We start from the raw sequence: 25,335 nt of genomic DNA, 5'->3' as shown, positions 1-25,335 counted from the left end.
TTCGTTGCCTTCATCGTCAGCGCATCCCAATGGACCATCAATTTAACCAGCAAAGTACATACATCAACACGAGATCACCTGCTATCGATGATGTTTCATGGTTCATCAGACCGTTGAGCACTGAAGTTCTAATGGTACGACCGACACATCAACCTGTCACAGTCTGTGAATGACAGTCCCCGAGAGACACACTGCGCTGGAAGGCAATAACATTTCGTTTCATTGCATATTCGATAAGCAATAATATTTCCACCGCACCAAAAGGCTTATCCTGCCGTCAGTCGTGGGCTGAAGCCGAAGTCAGAGACTGGAATACACAATAAAGCTATATGACGTTGAGGAAAATTTTGCTTAGCAGACTAATCTGTAATTTAGTTGTGTAAGAGGAGGTGTATACATCTCGATTGCGGGTTGATTGGGAAATATGATGAACACGGCAAAATCACTATTTTCTTAGTCCTAAGTGGAAAATGACAAAGAGAAATATTTGTGCATATGATTTTGCATTATGAAAAGAGCTACATTATCGCGCATAGAAAATGAATGTTTGGTTTCACCAAGCAATTAGTTAAAATATGAACAGAGTTGGGCAAAGCTAAATATTGGTTAAAACGATAATAACTCTATTCCGCTTAAAACAGAAATATTGGTAGAAAAAACATTTGCTAGTGAGGATGGAGGGATGTACGCTATTTTTAATTTTTCAGCTATTGCCGTAAAACGGAAATTTTCATCGCTCAAGCAATGCTAGATTAATAGTACCTTGCTAAAATGTAACCAACAATATTGAAAAATGATGCAAAATTTACTCCAAGCCTAACTTTCCTTTTCATTCCACTAAGTCAGTTTCTGCACTTCCGTTGAGAGATCGATAGTTACTTCTTCAGACACGGATCTCTACTGTGTATAGGAAGCATCTCCATTTAACTGGATTCATAACTGTTCGTCGCCAATATCGGCATCAGCTAAGGGTCCGCAGGTCATTCTTAACTAAATAGATCCGATTTTTCTTGTACCGATCAGATAATTGTCAACAGTTTAGCAACCTGCCCACCGAAGTCGTCCGATCTTGACCTCTTAGCCAAGGATTGGTCCCCCCAGCATCTGTGGCAATGCATGGTTCATTCGCCTTCCCCACGCACCATAAATGTTTAACTACACCTTCCGCTCAAAGCGAAGCATTCTACGAAGTTCAGATTAAGCACGATTACTTGACATGGTGCGTCTCAGAATTTATGTAGGGAAGGTGTTCGGTTTCCGGCACCCCACCGTAAGTTTTGACAGAAAGCAGATAGCGTCAATCCGACAAATGTCATGTGTGTGTAATAGCACACACTTTTTGTGTCGAATTGAGAAGCAAACAGTTCCCTGTGCTATTTGCTGCGTTCAAAATAACTTTTAATTACATGAATATCAACACAAAAGTTTTTTCTGACTTTTTTTAGAGTATCATGAATTGAAGAGCATCAATCGGAAAGGTGAGTGAGTGGATGAATATTTCTGAGGTGATATAGATCTGTTTCGTGATTTAATACCGGATGCTATCAAAATTTTCGAAACCAAAGATTTTTTTTGTCATTTGCAAAATGTCTACCAATTTCGGTTACCGGCACCCCAAGGTGTTCGGTTACCGGCACCCCATTTTTTTCGACAAATCGTGAAAAATTGTCAGTGACATGCAGGCTGCTGTCGAAACAAACATCTAGCTGCTCATACAGCAGATGCTCCGGCTAAGAAAAAACGTTGAAGACTGGCCAAATTAATACCAAAGGCGCCACCATCCAAATATTCGACCAAGAGAGCCAAGGTGACGTCACAATCAGACAATGAAGACTTTTGTCAAAACGCTTCCAAAAAAAATAAATTCTGTTTTTTCTTTGAATAGCTGCAGTCTTCACTTATATTTTTTAATTTTTAGCGAAATTTCTTGGGGTGCCGGCAGGGTTGGTGATTGCCGAAAATTTGACAGAAGCTGCTATATTGCTATCTATATTGTATACAACATTTTCAATCCGGTAGAAGATGCTACAAGAACTCGAGTCTCTCAATGCATGAACCGTGAGAGAATTTTGCTACATTTCTTCGCTTCACTTCATACTCTGAGTATTTCACGCCCTTAAGAAAAATTTACAGTCTGATAATGATCGTTGCTGTGTGGAATTTCCCAAGAGAGAATCGCAAGTTGACAATTATCGCTGAAAATCGAATCGATGTGTCAACTTGGTGATTCTCATACTAGGTTGCAATATTTCAAAACCCTTGTGTGGAGCATTCACAGACACTTTCATAGACACAATTTATACAAAAATTATATGCACATAGTTAGAATAAGCGGCAACGGTAAAATGATTCTATCGCAATTGTCAACTGCCTGTATAAAATCGGATCGCGAAACGAGATTAAGCGACCGTTTGTTGCTTCAGTGAGAATCCCCACAGCAGCGTGCTAACCTTTGATTCTCAGAAATGTCATCGAGAGAAATTCGCTCTCGCACTGGTGTCGATTCTATGTTAAATGAGCCATGCCAGGTTTTTGTTGTTGCGATGATTTCCGTTTCTCTTTGATGACACTGATTCAATCGTTGAAGAGTTGCCAGTGAACGTTCTTCGATACGATAAAAGCCATCCTTGGGTGCCGGTAATCGCACACCTTTTTCAAAATGGCCAAAATTTATCGCTTTACTAAATTGATAACAATTTTTTTTTCAATCAAATGAATCAACTTAGTTTCTTAATCAGTTGTTAGCCAGGAACTTGAGCTTTCCATTGATGTATAGATGTCTGCATAATGTGCACTAAGTTAGAAGTTATGAGCTAAAAAAAGGGTGCCGGTAACCGAACACTCTCCCTTACTACTGTCATTATTGGTATGTATCAGTGATTTTGAGCATATGAGCTCGTCGACCATTTTGATGTCATCAACACCAATCTGAACTCGGTGGTTTGTTAACATTATGTTTTCTTGAATCAATTTCCTTCGTGTTCTTTGTCCTTAGCACATTGCTGTCAAGTCCGATTCGCCTGGCTTAAGTTTTCAGTCCGTTGTACGTTATCTCTATCTTCTAAAAGATATATTATAATCGGCAAAAATTCAGCGAGTTCAGGGACTCGAGTAACCCTTCGGTAAAGTTCCATCCTCTCAGATCTTGGAAACGACTTTGGTATTGGTATCTCGATAGTACCTTCCACCTTACAGGATCAGCTCAGAGTTCGTATGGCGTTTTGCGGCAGACATCTCCTAAGAAAGGTTACTATGTCTCTTTTACTAAATTACTATGAATCCTCTATCTGACCAAATCCTACTATAAATTTAGTCGCCCAACAAAAATTTTTAGTTACTCTCGTAAATTTCACCGAAAGGGTCACTACGTTGAGCCGTACCTTGATCTTAGAATTGGTTATGATGCATCCAACCCATACACAACCTGACAGAAATGAGCCTGTTTCATATGTCTTCCACTGAATTCAGGACGGCGCTAGTATACCTAAACAATACGGGTGCAATGAGTACTTCATTACGTTTTTTACGGTCATTGTGTATGCGCCCAGCAATATATTAAAAAGGAGCGTAATTTTCATATTGTGACTTACGAAAGAACTCCTGAATGAAATAAAAATTCAAAAATCTTCTTCACTCTGCCCAACGTCTTCTTTTTGGTCTAAAAAGATAACTATTAATAGTAATTGATAGAGTTAGAAATGAAGTGTTTTTTTGAAATGTGGTGTGTGTGTGTGGCTAAAGAGTACCTAACGTATTCAGTCGTATCAATGAAAACGCAAGGAATTAGGAGCCATTTGTAGAAGTATTTGTTATCATTGGATGATCATCTAACGACTCGGATAAAGATAAGGGAATCATAGATTTAATCTTGGTTTTCAAATTAGTAGTATTGTTCTTCAAGATTCAGTAGAATACATTACTTCACGTTCATTGTTCATTGGAATGTGATGAACTACTTTTAAACCTTCTATTGATGAAAAGAGAAAAATTATACTTATACTAAACCATAGTAACTTATTATCATAATTATTTTATTAATGTCAAGAAATGCTTGCCAAATTTATTTTACTTACTTAAATGTAAAAATTTAAACCACAGATTGTCGAAAAACAGACACGTTATTTCCAAATGTTATTCTATTTACGACGCCATTGTGGAAGCAGAGAACCAAAACTTTTACTTATATTCTCGAGGTATGGGAGCTGTCAAGTCGTCCACGGGGTGGATGCATCAAACGGGTAAATTTGATCTGGATGCCGCTCGTTTGGAATTACTTAGCCATAGAAACTAGCTTTGGGTAACGTTTGCATTAAAAGATGGACTTTTTTTGGATGGTGATAAAAAACTAAGACAGATAATTTCTTTTGATGATGGAAGGAAATTATTTAAGCTTCATTGCAAAAAATCAACGCTCTTGCGAGCGGCCTTTCGGCAGTTAACCGGAACATTCGCCGTGGCGGACGAAAACATGCATTCCTTTGTTTTACTATATTTATCAATTCCCCCTCTGTTTTGGGCGGGTTCGCCGACATGGATACCGCATTGATATTCAGCCGCTTCATTTCCTCCAACGATCGCTTCGAAGAGTGGGCCAACGTCAGATCCGGCCATAACACGGTGTCTCCGCCCTTATAGTATTTCTTGATAATCAGCGAGACTTCCGGCAGACAATTCGTATTATAAATTTCCCTGCTAAGGGGGAGCAAGGGATAACTTGACTCAAAAAACACTTTTTTGTGATTTTTTATGGAGAAATAGCTTAAGCAAATTTATTCAAACTTATAAAGCATCATTAAAAGAATGTTCGGTTAAATTTCCGTATATTATTATTGAAAAATAAGTTGGTAACAGAGCATTCTCCAAAACATCACAGAAAAAAATTATGAATTTTACAGGTGACGTAATTCTACAAACGATAAAATTCATAACTACTTAACTTCTCAAATGACACAATATTCCATTCGTACAGAAATGTACTGGTTCCGAGAGTAATTTGCACTCGGTTAGCAAGTGAGACTGTATGAATTTATATGCTCGATTTACCAACCAAGCAGATATGTGCTTCTGTGGTTCAGTCGACTAACTGGTTTGTTTCGTGATTTAATGTTCAAGTCGCGGTGTTGCTGTGTCGATCTTATGATTTTTATTCCATTCGTTTTAAAGCCATGTAATTTTGAAACCACACAATTTTTCACGTTCTTGAATATAAATTTGTGTAAAATCTGACGCTCCATTTATGTGCATCTGATAAGATGTAAAATCACAAGAATTTTTCGAACTGTGATCTTTTGAAAATCACGACGCGCGGTGAACACAATTACTCGGCGTAGAATTATCTGAATTCAAAAATGTTCTTAAATTTATTTTATTTTGATTAACAACAGTCCATGGCATATTTAAGCAAAAAACGTGATCCTACGCTAAATTTTCCGCCAATCATGAGGTAGAAAACTACCATAATTTGGGGTTTGAAAAGAATAGGTTTAGTAGATATTTCAGGATCATGTTCACGGACTTCAAAAAATTGGTTTTCAGAAAAACGCGTTTTAATTTTTTTTTCTCGAAAAGTGAGCAAAAAAATATTTTTAGTAATTTACACTGAATTTTGACACAATATTTTTGAAATATAAAAAACAATTTTCCGAAACTGTTTATTCCTTACCCAAAAAAACATCTTCGATGACGATCACTAGTCTGTTGTGGCAAGTGAGATTTTCTAAAATTATCAGATTTCACATATTCCGATCTAGAAAAACTTTTACAGAAAGTCTTCAGTATGGCAAACCATTAATTTTGTACACATGGAGAGAACAATTCAACTAAAGACTAAAGTGGTTGGGCTTCGGTAAATGTTTATTGTATTGGGGTCCATGAAGATGTAACAGAAAAACGATTGGATGCTAAAAACACAGACTGGTGGATAAGTTTTTTAACAAATTTGATTTTTTCGAGTAATTCTTGCGTTTTTGGCTACCTGCATATGATCGTATCCATGAAGCCAAAAATATTCCTCGTAACCAAAAGGGTGGATAATGTCAGAGACGTAACCAGATATCATAAATCGTTTAAGCTATTTGAAGTTAAACACTTTTGAGTGAATGCGAGTTGGATCATTTACCATATTACTCGACTAGATCCATAGGTTCAAGTCCTAGACTTGGATCTGGATCAGAACCGGGTACTGGTAGTATAACCCAGGACTTGGAACTGATCCTGGACCAGGATCTGAGTCTGTAATATGGTATGTCCATGGATTCTGGACCTGAACCGGAGTTCTGGACCAGGATTCTGGACCAGGATTCTGGACCTAAATTCTGAATTTGAATTTTAGTCCAGTCGTTTGATGTTTTTTGCTCCTCGTGGGTAGCAATTTGTGCGAAAGTGCACAAATGATTTAGTTTTGAATTTTGTTTACGTTTCGTCTCAGATTCATCAGTGCATAATTGTTAATGTTGAACTGTTATGTCACTTAGCAGTCCAACATAAATCGACCTTGGACCTGACCTGGTCTCAGGGCCTGACCTGGATTTTGGAATTCGACTGAGTTTTGAACCTGGATTCTGGACTTGGACCTGGATTTTTGACCATGGATTCTGGATCTGGGTCAGAATCCTTAACATTGCCTTTGATTTTTGACATGTACCTGGTTTCTGATTTTGAATTAATATTTTTAGATCTGGGATCTGAGCTTGAATTCTACACCTGAATCAGGATGACTGATATGAGTTCTTTACTCGGATTCTGGATTTAGAACCGGACTTGGACCCTAGATCTTGACTTCGGGCCTATTCTGGATTCTGAATCTGGACCTCGATTTTTAACCAGGATCGATTCAAAATCTGAGTTCTGAATTAATATTTCTAGATCTGGGCTCTAAGCTTGAATTCTAAACCTGAATCCAGATTCTTGATCTGAGTTCTGAACCTGGACTTAGACTTGAATTTTCAACCTGGACTCTGGAATTGGATCCAGGACCTAGATGCTGAACCTAAATCTATATTCTTGACCTAGAACATGGTTTCAAACCTCACCAAGATTCTTGAACTAATTTCAAGACCAGAATTACGTAGTCAACTATGGAGGCTAGAGTGAATGAAACAGATCAATATTTCACCCTTAATACCTTCTCAATAGGTAACGCGCTTACTGCATCAAAATCATCATCCAAGAACGGAGAAGGCGAGCCCGAGTAAATTTAATAATAAATTGCTAACACATTGCTGATGTCTTGGAGCAAAAAAAATGTGTAGTACAACAATAGATATCTTATTCACGATCTTATCACATTCCTTTGAGCTAGCTTGGAAAATTCTCTCCATGGTGAATTTAGACGTCCTTTATTCCAAGATCCAAGATTTTCAGATTGTCCAAGGCCTATTAACTAAACGTTCAACGCTGCGGTGGGCGAGAGACGAAATATGTGGCACCAGAAATGCTTTGCGTGGCATTGATCCGAGAATTTTGCACATAATCTTTATAGTGGCTCAATAACACATACCTGTTGCCTGTCATCGATGCTGAATGGACATATCGTGATATTTTTTTCTATTATGTATAGATCAGCCATAAAATTCTCTTGATTATGCATACGGGTACGATAAGGAGGACTAATGTTTAAGAATCTTTGTGAAGTTTAGTCCCAATTAGCTGACTATTCCGCTGGATGGGTCGAGACAGCTTTCGGAAAATGACTCTAATCTAATTTTGCATAATATAAAAAAACAGCTCTAGTTAAGAAATTCTAGAAAGTTATTGGTTGGAACGAATTAGCTCAGTTTTACAATTCAGGACGGTTATAAATAGAACAGTTGGTAGGTAACGTTTGTGAATCACAAAAGCAATTTTATCCAGGACATTTCAATCAATTTCGTTGTACCAAATTTTAGTAATCCGTAATTTTCCGCTCGAATCGCCGGACGGATCACCGGACTGAAATAAACAATGTCGGGTGATAAATGTCGGAACTTGTTTTACTGCTCGCTCAGGACGTTACTGGAACCGCAGTTACAGCGTAGATTTCAGCTCGATAGCCATTAGTTTCCCATCATCAGAGCAACGTTTGCTGTCGTGTCGTGGTGCTACCGGTGCGACCGTCATCATCATAATCGTTGCGGTTCGTCTCCGTGAAAAACTGTCCGTAGATGGATAGTGCGGGTTTTATTTTTTTCTACTGTTTATGGACGAAACGACCGTCGCGTTAGTGTCTAGCTCACAGATATGCAACTTATATTTATGCTAGGTTAGGTTTTATTGCACTTGTGGAAGCTCCGTCATCTTCTGTGGTTGTTATTGAACTGCCGGATTACATTTGCATGGTGATCATGGTTAAGCAAGTGCAATTCAATACAATACCTTTCTAAGCTTTTTCTGCAAAGTAGCACTATAACCATCGTATCACGTTTGCTCGAGTATTTATAGATTTTATGGTTGCTCAGGAAGCGAAGCCGTTGTGGTGATAGATTTCTGGTGAGATGAAGGAAACATTTTAAAAATTTCATGTTTCGATGAGAAATTTAAAGTTTTTTGCTCTTTCCGAAGACAATTTAAATCGTTAAAAGAAAAGTTCCAGAGACAGTAGAGGGGTTTCACTGGAAATCTTGATTTTTTAAAACATTTATTTCTTGTATAAATTGATAAGCCTCAAATTTATACATGCGTTTTACTCTACTCTTACTTTTCAATCCGCATGAAATATGGGAGTTTTGTATGGGATCTTTCATTTGAACCTAAGTTTATTAAAATCGGTCACGCTGGTCACGCGTATCTGAGAAAAGTTAGTGAACTTATTTTCATTTTTTTTGCCCTCCGGGCCTTGGTTCAAAAATCAGTTTTCACAGTGATCGCATAACCTTTCTATGTGGTTCCAACGACTGTAGATGTTTGCTATGAATGTCGTGTGAATGAAAACTTTCACGTCGCATGAATGAAACCGTCACTAAAGTCGACGTTATAACGTTATTTTCATGAAAGTTTATTACCAGCAATGAAATTTGCACCGAAAACAAAATGTAGCCGATTCTATTGATGACTATCATTCTTTCGTTACATTCATCGCCCAATACGAGTAAGACTGTCGCCACTACATTCGCGTAGCGCTCGCTCATGACTGTCACATGCGACTTTCATCTGTGCGATTTGCGTGACATTCATATATGACTGCCCGGATAGCAGGTAACGTGAAAGTTTCCAGCACACGACATTAAAAAAAATGTCAGCAGTTTCCAGCAGTGCACTGGTTCGAATACATTGATTGCTCGAAACTAAAATGGCATACACTCTAGCACGAGGCGCGTTCTTCGAGTGTGAAAAAGAATGTGCAGGAGACGCAAAATCGCACACACCGCACCCAGTGCAAAAGCAATTCATTAGGCATTCATTCTTGTTATCCTGACAAGCTTCCTTCTTTATTCGCAGGCAGGCACCGACTGAGCAGTACAATGTTGCACTGCATATATCTATAGATTGTGCGAAAGTTCATATTGCGCAGAACGATGTGGTATTTTTTCATGCATAACGCGAAGCCTTCCTATACCGGCCGAAGTAGAACTGCTACTGAATGAAAGACGCAGTTTGAAGCAACGATCAAAACTAGAGATGGGCAATCTGATCGCGAACTGTTCGAAATAACTAGTTCTTCTGAAAAAATGAGTAATCAAAAGTTCTTTGTTATAGAAAAGACTTCTTCTGAAAGAATGAGTAATCAAAAGTTCTTTGTTATAGAACTTTCTGATGTGGAACACATCTTTATTTTCTATATAGGGGTGCAAATCAGAAACTCAAAGAAAAATACACGTAGAAATATGATCAGATTTTAAACACTTACAGCTCAGTATATTTTGTATCAATTATTAATATTATTTCATTATTTGATTGGAAATATTTCTAAGATTCGATTTGAATGTATCACGCCACGTATTTTCAATTATAAATGATTGAAATTTTGATTAGTAACGAGCAGTGCCGTATTTGGTCTGCTAAAAATCTCCGGCATATCGGATTTCCCTGCCATAGACGACGGTTTTGAAGCAGTAAGCGATACATCAAAGTGAAAGCATCGCTCTGATTGGTCAATCGATGCGAAAGCGAATCTGTTTGAAGCACGCGAATTTATAAATAGAAGCGAAATTATAGTTAACGTTTCAGTCCTACGCGTAGCATGCTAGAGGTAGGTTGTTGCTAGACAGAAAGACAAAAAGTGCCATAAAACGATTTGAAGCTTTAATTGGTATGCTCTGATCTTGTGTCATGCAAGCTCGGATGAAATTCCATGTTATGTCGTTTCGCCTGAAGAATTGAAAACTGCCCCACGGTAAATTTTGAGTGCTTAAGATTAATTTCTAATTAGGTGAACTCGATTGATAATGAGAAAAAGTTTATCGCTTCAACCGAAATCGTAGAATGGTAGAGAAACTTAATGCTATAAAAATAACTGCTTTCATACAAAACTTGAACACAAGCTTGGCGAAAAGAAGCTTAAGAGCAAATTCAGCAGCTAGAAGTTCTATATGGAAGATCTATAATAAAACAGAAACTGGAACAAATGTATCCCCAGCAAGCCGTTCTAGATTTATTTATTCGACCAGTTCTTCTGTCAAATTTAAAACTGGTCTACGATGCCGTTCTATTTTTTGTATATTTGAAACACGAGTAAAACACTGCTGAGACTGCCAGTTTTTCTTGTTATAAAATTCAGATTTAAATTCTGTAACTGACATAAATTATGAATCTAGTACTAGAACACTACTGAATATGCACTAAATATCAAAATCGTATCGCAAGTATGGTCTAAGATATAATTGCATACATTTGGGATATTGGTGTAATTTCGTCAGCGATAAAACAAACAATGTTCGGTTTTGGTTCCTGAACAAAGATCAATCTAAGCAGACAATTGCGGATTCAAAAGTGTGACGATTGATTAAACTGTTTGATTGTAGATCATTAGAAATTTTGGTTGCCTTGTTCCACATCAATGACTCGAACAACCCCATGGGGCTGATCCTTGTAGTTTTTGAAAGAAACGAAGATTATTGAATTCTATAAGCAAACGAATTAATAATTGTATTTTTCGAAACGATCGTAGTTTTCAAGAATGCAGTAGAAAAAGTATCAATTTCGCGACTCCGAAAAAATGCACAAGAGTGAACGGTTGTTACTTTAATTACATTCAACAAAGTCACAACATTTGTCGTGAAAAGTTTGTTATCAATCGCTAGAATTTCATATAAAAACATAAAAAAAATACTCTATTTCATTCAACTGAAATGATAGCAGCATAGTATGTTTGAGAAAGTTGTGTAGTTTTTAAAGATGAAAAACTTTGTATAATATGGAAAACTCATATAAATTGAAAATATATGTGTTTTCTTACAAAAACTGGTTTTTGGACACCCTTTCCAGAAAATACATTATATCATGAATTAGAATCATGTTACGGAAATAGTACCTTCAGCAAACTTGTTTGAAATAACTTTCTGCACAACTTTGTCGAAGTAACTTAGCCCCTATGTTGGCCCTGAGCTAAACTAAAATTTTTATCTCACTTTTAGGGGAATTAATCACATAAATGAAATTTGCCAAAAGATGGCGTCTATTATTCTGAGCAACTTTGCTGAAGATACTGTACCTCGAAAACCACGTTTTTAGCGAGTTATCAATTAGGAGCGTGAAATTGCGCTTTCGAACCACTGTGCATAGGGGGGAGTACATGGAATTTCCGAAACTGAAATTTTTTTTATGCCAAAAATCTTAAAATTGCATGAAACGTCGAGATTTAGTGTTATTTAAAAAAAAAAAATTTTCGAAAAAATTAACTTTCTGAGACAGAAAAATTTTCATTAAGTCCCAAAAAGTCGATTTAAAAAAAATTTTTTTTTTCGAGATGACACTAAATCTCGACGTTTCATGTAATTCTAAGACTTTTGGCATCAAATTTGTTCGATTCAGAAAATTTCATGTAACCCCCCCCCCCCTTTCCTTGGTGATTTTTCAAGATCTATGAAAATACCACTAAGTGGACTAAGAAGGGTGGGCAACGCAAATGTCAAGCACTGGTTTAGAACAATGATGCTGACTGTGTGACATAAACACTGAAGTATGATTTTGTGAACTACTCGAATCAATCTGAATCAATTGGTGTCAAAATTAGTACTCGAAATTATTTAACAAAAGTATGAAATATATTTTCATGATTTCATGAGACTGTTATGAAAGAAGAGAAAGGCATTATCACACCACTAGGTGGATTAAGAAGGGTTTTTTTCTAATAAATACGTTTATTTCATAGGCAATATACATAAGTTTTTCTTCGCCGTGGCATCGTATTTTTTCTGTTGTTGAAAAAACAATAATATTTTCGTAGGAGGATACACTTTACTCTATCTTGTCCTTGTCATGTTGTAGTTGTTTTGTATTCACTTGTTGGCGATGAAATTTAATTTTAAACTGAATTGAATTGGCGGAATTGACCCTTACTTTGCAATGGGAGGACGCTCTATAATTAACAATCAAATTTCCATCGTTTTGAAATATGTCATGCGAAATAATTCGTTATACCGTATAACTTAGAAAAAAGTATACTCATTTAACACAGTATATGCAAAGTGATCCTATTTATCAATGCTCATATACATATAACTAAATTACACCCAGCCACCGTCCCCAGCGCATGCCAGTAATTGAAACACGTATATCAGGGTGACTTAATGGAATCGTACTGCCAGTTGTTCAAATATGCTTCGTAATTTAAATGTAGTGGCGTTTGTGTTTATGTTATATTTAGCTTAATTCGATTTATTACGGCGCGGCTCCAACGCTTTTGGATCAAGTTTCGAAAGCCCACACGCTATTTGAATTAATTAAAAGTGCTTGATTTCTTTCCAATTAATATAAACTCGTTAGCAGAGCAAACAACCGCTAGCATTAGATTGATATTAGTCAATACTCTGGATAGCAGTATTAGGATGCCTATAAATTTCACATTAGTTGTGTGTGAAACATTTGATTTATTTTTCTTAAACAATACATTTAGTGAACAAACGCGTACTTAAAACGAACGATTTACAAAAGGATATTGCATTTGGAAATTTTTCGTGAACGGGCATTTTACATTTTTCTGCACGATGGAATTAAAAAAAAGGATCTCAGTATTATTATCAGTGAAATGGCAATAGGATTTATAGCTTTTAATTGAACGTCTGCTAGCAATGCGCTTCTGCCTGTCGAGCAAAATTAGACCACCGTATCGCGATTATGCTGAACGATGTGTGTAACCTTTCCGATCGAATCAAGTGACAAACATTCTATCAAAGTGAGTGACAAGGCACGACACGCTTCGGATAGCATCTGCTACCGGAAACCGACTGGCAGCGGTGGTGATTGCAGTTCATCCTGAATAACTAGGAATATCCGTGAAAAGAGCATGGTTCAACGAATCGATCTGTCCGTGATCGGTGGGGAGAAAATTCTGGTAATGTATTAATTGATTTTTTTTCTAATTGAGCAAATGTTTGTCCGAAAAAAAAAAACAAACCCGACCCGAGACCCGAATTAGTTTCAGACAGTGCAATTAAAACTATTCCCATTGTTATTTTTTGTTTGGTTGGTTTGGAACTGAAGAACTGGCAGATATAGTTATGCAAAGGCTGTCACCACAAAAAAAAGTTCGAATACATGTTCTACAGGCAAGCTTCTAACAATTCAATCACGTTTGGGTTGAGGAAAACAGATTTTTGAAAAGATCCAAGGCATCATTAATTACCGGCTTTATTCGGTTTAAATTGTCTAAGTTTTTAACGAAGGGCTAACGGGTGCTGCTCACATTATTAAAGTAAAACGAACAGCCCTTTTTAGTTCTCTAGGAAATGAACTATGGGATGATCTACGGAATTTGTCAAATTAATACACCAAGCTGATGTTTCGATATTCAAATATTAACTGAAAGAGTTTTGTTAAATTTTTGGCCTTGCGAAATCGTGTCAAACATGCTAAATTCAGATTGGCATTAGTACGTAATCAGAATCAGAATTATAATGACTGAAACATGGAGCTCATACAAATGTATGAGCTCTTGTTTCTACAAGGATAGGTGAATACGTGGAAAGAATATGGTAACAAAATTGAGCAGGTGGTTATATTCCCTTGAAGCTGCGGTAAAACCACAGAGATATTTTCGCTTTGAGGGAAACTTTACAGACCGGAAAGCTGTGCGTGAGTGATTCACGTAGCCCAAAATTTACTGACAGACAGCGGCTTATAGAAAAGAAGCTGTTTTAATCCACCTAGTGGTGTAGTGATGTCTTTCTCATTGAAATCGATGTAACGATTTCTGAACACTGTTTCCGGTATTTCCAAAATCGTGAACTGGGAATCGACCTTACCGAAGTTAAGTTTTAACTCATCGATATCTAAACCTAGAACCAAAGCTTGTTTTCGGATAAAAATTGATAGCAATTAGAGAACCTTCCAATGAAACGTCGGTTCCGCCAAATCCGACGATAACGATTTGGTTTCAGTCTAATGAAGAGGTCAGAATTCGTAAAATCGCCCAGAAAAAATGACTATTTTTATTTTTTGTTGAAGTGTTGGTAATTTGATTCTATTTTATCATTAAAATGGCTTTCCAAAAGCAAAGCCGAGAAAACATTTTGTTCTAAAAGCTGCTGTAAAATGAAATCTTTTGTAAAATCATCAACAAAATCAGGCCATTCTTTAACAAAAAATCTGTTGAATGAAACTTTCACAGTTCGCAGATAATGCAATAAATTTTACCTTATTGTATATAAATTACGAAAAAAAACTTTATTTCATAATCTTTTTATATAATTTTTATATCAATGTTCTGAGCTGTTGAAAATTCGGGAAAAAATATCCTAATACAGTCCGTTGAAAAGTTCGTGAGCCAGCAATTATTTTAAAACTTATGACGCGGCATGTTTTTTTTATACGCGCCGGATGTAGCGAAATGTGAATTTTTCCACATGCATTGGACACTCATGGAATTCCAGAATATTGAAAAAATTCAATTTTTTTTATTTAAAAGATATTTTTTATTCAGTCCTATTTGCGTACAAGCTTTACGTGCCCGATTGAGCTGAGTTTTTAGATAATTTTTTTTTGTATTGGATCTCGTTGTCACCCTTTTTCTAGGGGGAGAGGAGCTTCCATTTCCCTCCTGCGATGATTGAAGGGCAGTTTGTTCGTGGTTCGTCTCGTCATCCATTGCCGTGGTATTGTTGTTGATTTCGTTGATAGTTGCTATAGATGCGCCTTGTTGTACATTGTTTGCAGTTACTGGTTGGTGAAAGCGAACTGAAAAAATTCAATTGTTTTCAAGAATTGTATAAAAAATATGCCGAAAAAAATTTTTTTCGGCATTTTTATACAATAATTTCAAACACAGATAACAGATATACAGGCTCGAACAAAATTTTTCAAAATCCTGTCTAAATTTCAAATTTGCTATACGTTGGAAACACTGCTGCCACCTACTCGACTATTCGCCGCGATCTTTCAAGACGTTCCACTACGTTCCGGAACGATAACAAAATCCTCCTGCCTGTTATATAAATATTCCAACTACAACAACTTTAACACTTATCACACGATTTCCCTAAGTGTTAAAGACAACTTCATTTCCATGTCGCATAAATCCCACGACAATTCGATCGGAATAAAACAAAAATAAACTTGCCATTTTAACCAACAGCAAAACAACAATCTAGCGTGAAGTGAAAGCACTCAAAATTTTGGCTCATGTGAAAGTGGCACCCAAATCGTGGTAGCATCTAGTGTCGATCGTGGTGACATCTGCAAGTATTCGTCATGCTGATTGAGCAAACTTTACACACAGTTCATATGTGAGCCGTATTGTCCCGGGTTGGCGGTTTAATGCATAGGGCACTGGTCTAACAAACCAGTTGTCGTATGTTCGAGTCCCGACCTGGAAGAATTCATAGTGTCAGTAGGATCGTAGCACCAGCCATGCAATGGTTCTGTACACTCTGAATCAGCTGCGAAGTCTGTTGAAACAGAAGGTCAAATTCCACTACAGGAATGTAATACCAAGGCTTTGCTCATATGTGAGCCTGTATATCTGTTATTTGTGGTCCAAGTTTATTTTATTATCCGCGATTTGTGAAAGTTCCAAGGAAATCAATTTATTTGTTAAAGAATGGTATGATTTTGTTAAAAACATAACAAAAAATTTAGTATTACAATAACTTTTCGAAACAAAATTGTTCGTCGGCATTTCTTTTGGAAAGTTATTTCAATGTTGTATCAATATCAAATTAATTTGAATATGTCATACAGTGATTAAAAACAATTATAATAAAATTAAAAACCTTTTTAATGCAGCAGTTTCATAATTTGGAGCACTTCTACTTGAAAGTTACAGAGAAGTAACAGGAGCGCAGGAGGGAATACAAACAAGAGTTCAATCAAGTGCCATCGTAGCCAACAAAGCATCTCTGCAGAGGGCTGGCTCAAAAGCTGCGCAAAACCCTGGTCTCCTTTTTCTTCTATAAATTAACTTCATGCTAAATAGCATTTAATTGGGTTTAATCTAATTTGCCCATGAGAGTTAATCAATTCTAGAATTAAAACAAAGCCTTTGTTTCTACAATCATTATTCGTTTTTTTCGCTGTAGACTAATGTCTTTTTTTATGCGGTTATGCCGTTTTTTCATGCGAATTTTCAGAGATATGCGGTTTCCCTTCTGCGGTTTTTTTATGCAAAGTTTCAGAGTTATGCGGTTTTTTTTATGCGAAGTTCTAGAGTTATGCGGTTTTTTTATGCGAATTTTCAGAGTTATGCGGTTTTTTTTATGCGGTACGTAAGCTCGCATAAAATAAGACTTCAGTGTATTTGCTTTGCATATTGCTATTGCGTATTGCACTAACAACATCTGAATATATTATTATCGGTGATGATAACTGACTTTAGATTTTTTGGTGATGATAATGCCAACACTGCTTGAAGTAACGTGTTCATTTAAAAAAAATTGACAACCATTGCCGACGATTTTTTATGGATTTACCTTCACCTGCACTGACGAAACTATCCATGCAGTATCAATCATAGTAATCCATAAGTCAGCAGACAATATTTAACAGCTCTGTCAGTGGAACTGTAACCGTGATGGCAGAAACAGTAAAGCAACTTCGTTCAGCGTTAAAAGAACGGTACCCCGCCGCACAGTGGTTCGAATCAATAAAAACGTGGACATAAATCAGTAGCAGCCAAACCGTTCTTTTAATGCATATAGTTGCTTTTAAGAAATTATTTACAAATATATACCGCGTAATTTGATTCTATCCCTAATTGTCCATGGGCTACTTTGACAAAAAATATAACCATCCCTTTTTTTTCTGAAGAGATAGAAATTTTTTTTCCTCGACAAACTTTTAGAACTATTAAAAATAATTTACTTTGTCAAATATATCAAAAGTGTAGGTCGCACCGTTTCGGATATACAAAGCGTTTTTGTGGCAACCCCCTTAAAATCAATTTTTTATTAATAACTTGTTTCAAGTTATTTTTTTATTTATACTTTGTTTGGAATCAATGAAGTAAATAAACAATCCCATATTTTGGTTGAAGGTAGTGCATAGGTTTGTTGTTTTCTGGCCAAGTTATACAACATTTTACCTTTTTTTACCTATGAAAAATCCTTAAACCGAAGCGAAATATGCAACTTTATGCAGCTGATTTTTACAAAATTTATAGGAAAATATATGCCCAATACTATAAAAAAATCTAAGTGGAACTCGATGGAACTTTTTTTTAAGGCCATTCCAAAGTTAGTTTTAGTTATTGAACTATGACAACCCCCTTAAAACAAGTTTTCTAATCATAACTTGTTTCAAGTTATTTTTTTACAAATTTTGTTTGGAATAATTGTAGAAAGTATAAAATACCATAATTTTGTAGAAGGTAATGCATAGGTTTATTTTTTTCTGAAAAAGTTATACATTATTTTACCTAATTTTACCTAGGAAACTTTTACAATACTTTTAGGAAATTATATTCCTAATCCAATTTATTTTATAATAAGAATATCCTGAGTACTATTCGTATGACTCATTTTCACTATGGCCGTGCTGACACCATGCACGATTAAGAAACGGAGGGTGTCACGCGTCTGCTATTTCTGTAACTCACTTTTGCAGTGAGCGTAGAGATGGGCAATTCGTTCCTGAGCTATTCCAGTGAATCGAAACTTTAAAAAGAGCTGATAGCTCACAGCTCTTTTTAAAAGAACCGCAGCTCACCAGTTCACCGCACTGGTAAACAGGGATGCCAGGTTCACAGATTAATCTGTGTTCCACAGATTTTCAACCTTTTGCACAGATTGGAAAAATGGCACAGATTTCTGAAATCGATCACAGATTTTTGAAATTGATCACAGTTTAGCACCAAAAATTACAGAGCGTTAGGAAATAGTGAGATCTTTTTTTTGCTTACCAAAATGATTCCGATTAGTTATTATGGAAACGGGGAAACGTGCACAGATTTGCACAGACCGGTTTTTGGCTTGATCACAGATTTTTTTTAAAATGACCTCGCATCCCTGCTGGTTAGATGGAAAATAGCTACAAGCTGAACGGATTTTCGGTTCTTGAAGAGCGAGTTATAAATGAGAAGAAATGTGTGCATGAGCTTTTGTTCGTTTTTCCAAATGTGTATTTATCCTTCTTTAACAGATTGACTGAGCCGTTGTCAATAAGAAATCTTACCTCTCACTCAGTAGGTTCGTTAGTTAGTTCGCATTGCATTGTTCTTTGTACATCAATGATTTCGATCATGCATATGAAAGAAAAACGGAGTAAGAAAAACGGCGCAAAAAAACGTCGCTCAAAAAAAACCTTCAGTTCAATTTAAATGAGCTGATGAGCTGATACATTGAATCGGTTCCCTTTAGTGAGCTGATCGGTTCGGAGCTGCTCACCGGTATGAGCTGCTTCGCACATCTCTAAGTGAGCGTCGCACGATCAATATACCATCTTAAAAAACGTGTTGCTTCGCAGTAACTCAATTTATTTACACGTTTGAAAATGAAATCTCTTCGCGAAGGTTTGTACTTTTGCAATACTTTTTCATATTTTGATTGAAAAACATTTTTCCATTTTTTTAATATGTGTTGTGTGTCTTTTCTGTTGTCTTTTGATAATTTTTCGGATTTTCAATATTTAAAACCCACTTTGAAAAGGCCTAAAAAAATTGCATCGAGTTCCACTTAGATTTTTTATAATATTGTTAATTGTCAAATAGTAAACAAAATAAAAATCCCAACAATTTGCTTAAGTTGCGCGTGCAAGCATAAGCATGTTTATGCGTGTTTACGCGCACTTTGTAGTGGATACTTAGGTAATAGAGGTAGGTTCTACGTAGATAAATCAAAAAAAATTGTTTTTCAAATAAAGTGAATATATCTAAAAAAAAATTTTTACACTATTTATATCTACAGCTAAAATACTTCAAATGTTTTTTTCTTCAAAATGAAATAGAAAAAAAAATTTTGTTGTCGAAAAAAATTATTTTTATTCGAAATTGGTGCTACCCCTTACCAAAAATTAAGGTGCCACTTTCAAAAGAAGCGTAATATAATCTTGTAAAACTTTTTCGAGGACACGTTAGCTCTTAAAAATCAGTGAAAGTCAGTACAGACTTTTGACCGTCTTTTTCCAGTTTTGGATCACTGTGCGCCGCGTCGAAAACGGACATCTTGTAGGTACTTTGTGGACGCCGGATACGCTCGTTCCGGCATCTACAACATCTTGGCACTACTAGATAACAGTCAGAGCATTGAAAGAAAACCCGGTTTCGGACGGCCGACGACCCTGAGACACAAGAAGCTCCAAAGGAAGCTGAAGATGAAGACCGATGGAAAAGTGAGGTCGGTGCAATCGGCCAAACAGTGAAAAAGTACCTGGCGAACAAGAAAATACATGTCAGGTAGCGAAAAAAGCATCCACTGGTTTCGGAGCTGCCGGCAATGACGCAGCGGTAGCGGCTGAATAAAATGGTCAACTTGATTTTCCTGGGGAATCGCGACGTGGCGATGGTGATGGAAACATTAATCCCTCACCTCACTTGCATTCACAGAGTTGCATTTCTTTGTTTCTCTTCCGCTGCTAGTTCGCCGCTGAATCATCTGGGCTTCCTTGAAGGATTTTACTCCATTGTTCCGGAATTTACCTGCGGGTCTGGATTTTCAATAACCTCCCCTCTAGTTTTGCCTTTCTTATATAGAAAGGCTACACAATCACAGCGAAGACCGACTTTCTCGAAGTAGGCTGAAACGATTTTCACAAATTTAGATACAAATAAAAGGTTTATTGATCACTTATAAAGTTCCTGAATTTCATTTGGATCCGACTTTCGGTTCCGGACATGTACCAAATATGTGAAAATAATGTCACTCCTTTTTCTCGGAGATAGTTGAACCGATTTTCTTAGATTCAAATGAAATATCTTATGGTCCTATATAAAGTTTTTGAACTTCATTTGGATACAACTCCCGGTTCCAGAATTACAGGGTGGTATGCAACCGCAATGTGTAAATAATGCACCGAAACTGTGAAAATAATGTCACTTACTTTGCTCGGAGTAGGCTGAACCGATTTTCACAAATTTAGATTCAAGCGAAAGGTTTTATAGTCCCATACAAAGTTCCTGAATTTCATTTGAATCCGACTTCCGATTCCGGGCCTACAGGGTGATATGCACCAAAAATGTGAAAATAATATCACTCACTTTTCTCGGAGATGACTGATCCGATTTCCACAAACTTGGATTCAAATGAAAGGTTTTAAGATACCATAAGAATATTCCGATTTTCATTTATTTTAAGCTGCTTCCAGAGGTAGGGTGCTTAGTGTAAAAATGCCATTTTCAAGAGTATTTTTTTTCATGAGCTACCTCTTTATATTGACTAGTTAATTTCTCTAGCTTGCAGACCATGAGAGTAACCAAATTGATAGTACCATACATTTAATTTAATTTTTTTTTAATTCAAATCTTCATAGAGAATTGTAAATTAATTTATAGGGCATACTAGTGTATGGTTGAATGAACCGAATGTCTCTGTGCTGATATTCAGCTTTCGGTTCCGAAAGTATCAATAATAATAATAATTTAATGTGATAAAACTAAGCTCACTTTACTTGCTCACATATGATTGAACAGATTTTCATTAACTTAAGTTCAAATGCAGGACATCAATGTAGTAGTATTATGCAACAGAAATCTTCAAAACTATTTTCTAAACTTGTTTTAAATTATAGTATTTCGGTGAATTCATGTTGTAATATACAGGAGAAAGTGAAAATGAGAAAGGCATCATTACACCAGTAGGTGAATTAAGACAGGTTTTTTGTCACAGCATTTCTTGCTTGGAATCCATCTTGATAACCGTTTGTGATGAAATTTTGGACTAGTAATCGTTACTGTTACTACATCTGGAAATCTGGCAACACTGCCGAAAGGAACTAGTTTCTCGTCATCGAGAGAACGCTACAACTAAGAGCACCAAGTAACGGACTATGTTCAATGATTTTCTTAATTAAAACAAGCAGTTATACTTAACATATTTCTAATTTGAATTTAATATTTGTATATGTTTGAAAAAGGTTGAACAGGAAAATAGTTAAAAGTATTGTTAGAATACGAGAGTCAGAAAGCACACTGAAAAGTAGAACTTCTTGAATGTGTGAAAATATACGTTAGGATGTGTCTATTTAATTCAGTTTTGAAGCGATAAATACACGTCTGTCGAAATTAGTGCAACGCATTCATTTAGTCCCAATAATTACCCTTCAAATTAGTTTTACTCAAATTGATCAATGGTGTTCTTCTATAAGAAGTTATACAAAAAAGAAAGTGTTGCTTTTTTGAATTGTACGGTCTTTCGGTTTGGATTTTGTGTTAAGTATTTTGTACTTCTTTTATGGGGTTCACTTATAATTTGAATTTTTTTTTTTTATATACGTGAAGTTCTATTCCACCCATTCCGATCGGGTTTAGTACCGGCACGGCATCATGCACGGGTTCTAATATTCTTCGACTTATTTCAATGTGTGTATTCACTTTCATCCGGCATCGTGAATGTACACATTGTGAATATACACAGTGAAACGAATGAATGACCAACTGGGTAACAACTTGACAGTTCCAATTGTTCTCAAGCGTTACAAAAATTGTAGCTCTCCGGTTCTGTCAAAATGATTTATTACATTTCAAAAGGGCGTTATCATGATTCGAAAGAAAATGTTTTTTAAAGTGTTAAAAACATCGTCCAATTGAGTCGTTTCGTAACGAAACTAGAATCGTGAGTTTGGTTTGCATTAATTGTTTCGCACAGTTAAAATTTCTTGCAAGTTGTATTGTAAATTATGATGATTGTTTACTGCATTTGTGTATAATATGTTTTCGGACATACAATTACACACCTGAAATGACGTTTAATACTCGGAATTACGCTGCCTTTTGTGATGGATAGTTTTTTTGATTCTATTTCCGTTATTTTACAGATCGATACTATTTCTGCATGAGTACCCATGTTTTTAACTTAACTTTTCGTTCAATTTTTTGCACCTCCTTCACCTTTTGAAACCTCCTCCCTATTTTGAGTTCCCACCACCCTTGAACCCCCCCTCCCTTTTGACCCCTCCCTTGAACCCACCCTTGAACCACCCTCCCCTCTCCTCCTTGAATGATTCCTGCGCACGGGCCTGCGAATAGGCAATTTTCTCATTTGGTGTTTTGTAATGGTTATTGTCTCATCTGTTGCTCTATACGATATAACAGGCCCGTACCCAGGATTTCGTTTTTTGAGGGGCATGAAAAAAAACGGAACATCTAACTAAAGATTTTTTGTGTACTTAATTCTCGGAGCGCCTTAGTACCTTTTGTTTCTTGGAAGCGTAAGTAAATCTTTTTGTAAATCCGAAATATATGACTATGAGTGATTGATACAAACAAATCTGCATTAAAACGGAAGTGGTCGATTTTTTAACTTTCTCTTATCATATAGCATCATAGTCCAGATGCGACTTCCGGTTCCGGTTCCGGTTCCGGTGTAGAATGACGTTTTGACATATGCCAGACTTTGGCCCAGACACGATCCAGCGGCACCCAGCGAATTTTTTTACCTGCAGAATCTTACACAGACTAGGCTTTGTGCACTCAGTACTAGCAGTGGAGTTTTGATTAGTATGAAACTCTCGAAAAAAAGTTGTTACGGGTACATTCCGAAGAAGCATAACTATTATTATCCAACCTCAGCCTCATAATTATTATCCAATATTTGTTTGATTTCTCTCGCAGTTTTGTCTTCCAAAAATGTTTTTTTAGTATGAAAATCGTTTTTATAGGTATTATAAAATGTACCAAAAATAAATGTGTAAGCAGAAAGTGACAAAGCACTCTATAAAGGCAGTGAAGGTGATTGCCGAAAATTTGACAGAAGCTGCTCGATATTTATCAATATTGTATACAATATTTTCAATCCGGTAGAAGATGCTACAATAACTCGAGTCTCTCAATGCATGAACCGCGAGAGAATTTTTCTAAATTCCTTCACTCCACTTCACTGCCCGTACTCGCATATCAGTCCCATATCGATTTCCGCCAATATTGAGTTAGCTTGAGGAATGAAATCTATCATCAATATACCCTCAGAAATTGCAATAAAAGTTGAGGGTTTGTTCAGTAAAATGTGAAAAAAATATCGACTCCTGTCTGTCCCATATGCAAAGTACTTGCATATCAGTCCCATTCAGTGCAAATTTCAATAATTTCATTTGTTGTAATATTGGAATAGCAAAGGTGTATTACCGATATTTCATGTAATAATACCATGATTTAGCATTAGGTAGCACAATAAATCAAAAAATTCGGAGATAAAATTTTAATCGTCTTTTTATCGACATGCCGATTTTCCGTATGGGACTGATATGCAAGTATGGGCAGTTCATACTCTGAGTATTTCACGGCCTTTAAAAAAATTACAGTCTGATAATGATTAGTGCTGTGTGGAATTTACCAAGAGAGAATCGCAAGTTGACAATTATCGCAGAAAATCGAATCAATTATTCGACTTGATAATTCTCATACTAGGTTGCAATATTTCAAAACCCTTGTGTGGAGTATTCACATACATTTTCATAGACACAACTTATACAAAGGTTATATTGACGACTTATATGTACATAGTAACAATAAGCGGCAATAGTAAAATGATTCTATCGCAATTATCCACTGCCCATACATAATCGGATCGCGAAATAAGAATAAGCGACCGTTTGTTGCTTCAGAGAGAATCCCCACAGCAGCGAGCTAACCTTTGATTCTCAGACAGGTCATCGAGAGAAATTCGCTCTCGCACTGCTGTCTATTCTATGTTAAATGAACCATGCCGATTTTTTTGTTGCTGCGATGATATCCGTCTCTCTTTGATGGCACTGATTGAATCGTGTGAAGCGTTGCTAGTGAGCGTTCTTTGATACGATAAAAGCCATCCTTGTATGAAGGTGTCCGATTTCAGGAGGAGCAAGGGCCCCTTGGGCCTTCCCTCTGGGTACGTGCCTGCGATATAGCATGGTTGATTAGGTTCGGAAATGTCATCTGAAATAAATATAACTTTTAAACGGAATGTATGGCTCCATTTTGCTCTTAAGAAAGAGGTTAAGAAAATTTTAATATTTTGTCTGGCATGTAACAGTATGCACACTTAATCAAAATTTACGCCGTTTCAATGTGTGTTGATAACGTAACTTGGTTATTTACTGCAAGGCGTTTTTAGGTAGCCTCGAACATGATGGCTTTGGGGTTGTAAATATTTCCACCTCTAGCACGGATTGCAGAGAATTCTGTGGAAAATATTTACTGAGTAGAAGTATAGTCACAAAATCTATGCATCGTCAAAAATTAAAATTTCAAAAGTAAATCCCAAAGTCTTACCCATCGTGATATTTGAATTTCAAACAATTCATTTTATTAGTATACCCTTTTCATATGTTGCACCCATCAACAACTGTTTGTCCCTACGATTCCACAAAACACGAAACGCATGCATGATTTTTCATAGTGATACAAAGTTGCATGTTCAATAGACGTTCCATTTTACAAGTAAATAAGCGTTTCAGACGCGACGTCTACAATTTCATAGTGGTTACGTGAAATTCAATGGCTGGCTAATGTTTCAAATTGTTCTCAGCACGGAACGACCGAAATCTGCTCTGCGCCTAATTCATATTACTGTTTTTGAATTAGTTGATTTTAATAACAGAATTTCCAAAATAACTATTAAATTAGTTGAAATTCAAAATTTA

General features: G+C 36.3%; 1 protein-coding gene across 3 annotated transcripts in view; it reads left to right on the top strand.

Moving 5' to 3' along the window:
- LOC131428338 (cyclic nucleotide-gated cation channel subunit A) overlaps positions 1-25,335 on the top strand; it is a 437,118-nt gene that overhangs the window by 275,326 nt on the left and 136,457 nt on the right. For 2 of the 3 annotated variants that reach the window (XM_058592236.1, XM_058592235.1), the window contains exon 2: positions 13,204-13,468. The exons of the other annotated variant lie outside the window; for it this stretch is intronic. In XM_058592236.1, the coding sequence (XP_058448219.1) occupies positions 13,421-13,468 (48 nt within the window). In that variant the 5' untranslated portion in view covers positions 13,204-13,420. The remainder of the gene's footprint in view (positions 1-13,203; positions 13,469-25,335) is intronic. 3 annotated transcript variants of the gene reach the window in all.

Source organism: Malaya genurostris, chromosome 2 (assembly GCF_030247185.1).
Source record: "Malaya genurostris strain Urasoe2022 chromosome 2, Malgen_1.1, whole genome shotgun sequence".
NCBI classification, from domain to species: Eukaryota; Metazoa; Arthropoda; class Insecta; order Diptera; family Culicidae; genus Malaya; species Malaya genurostris.
The sequence above is the reverse complement of the archived record's forward strand: the minus strand, read 5'-3'. Positions and strand labels throughout refer to the sequence as shown.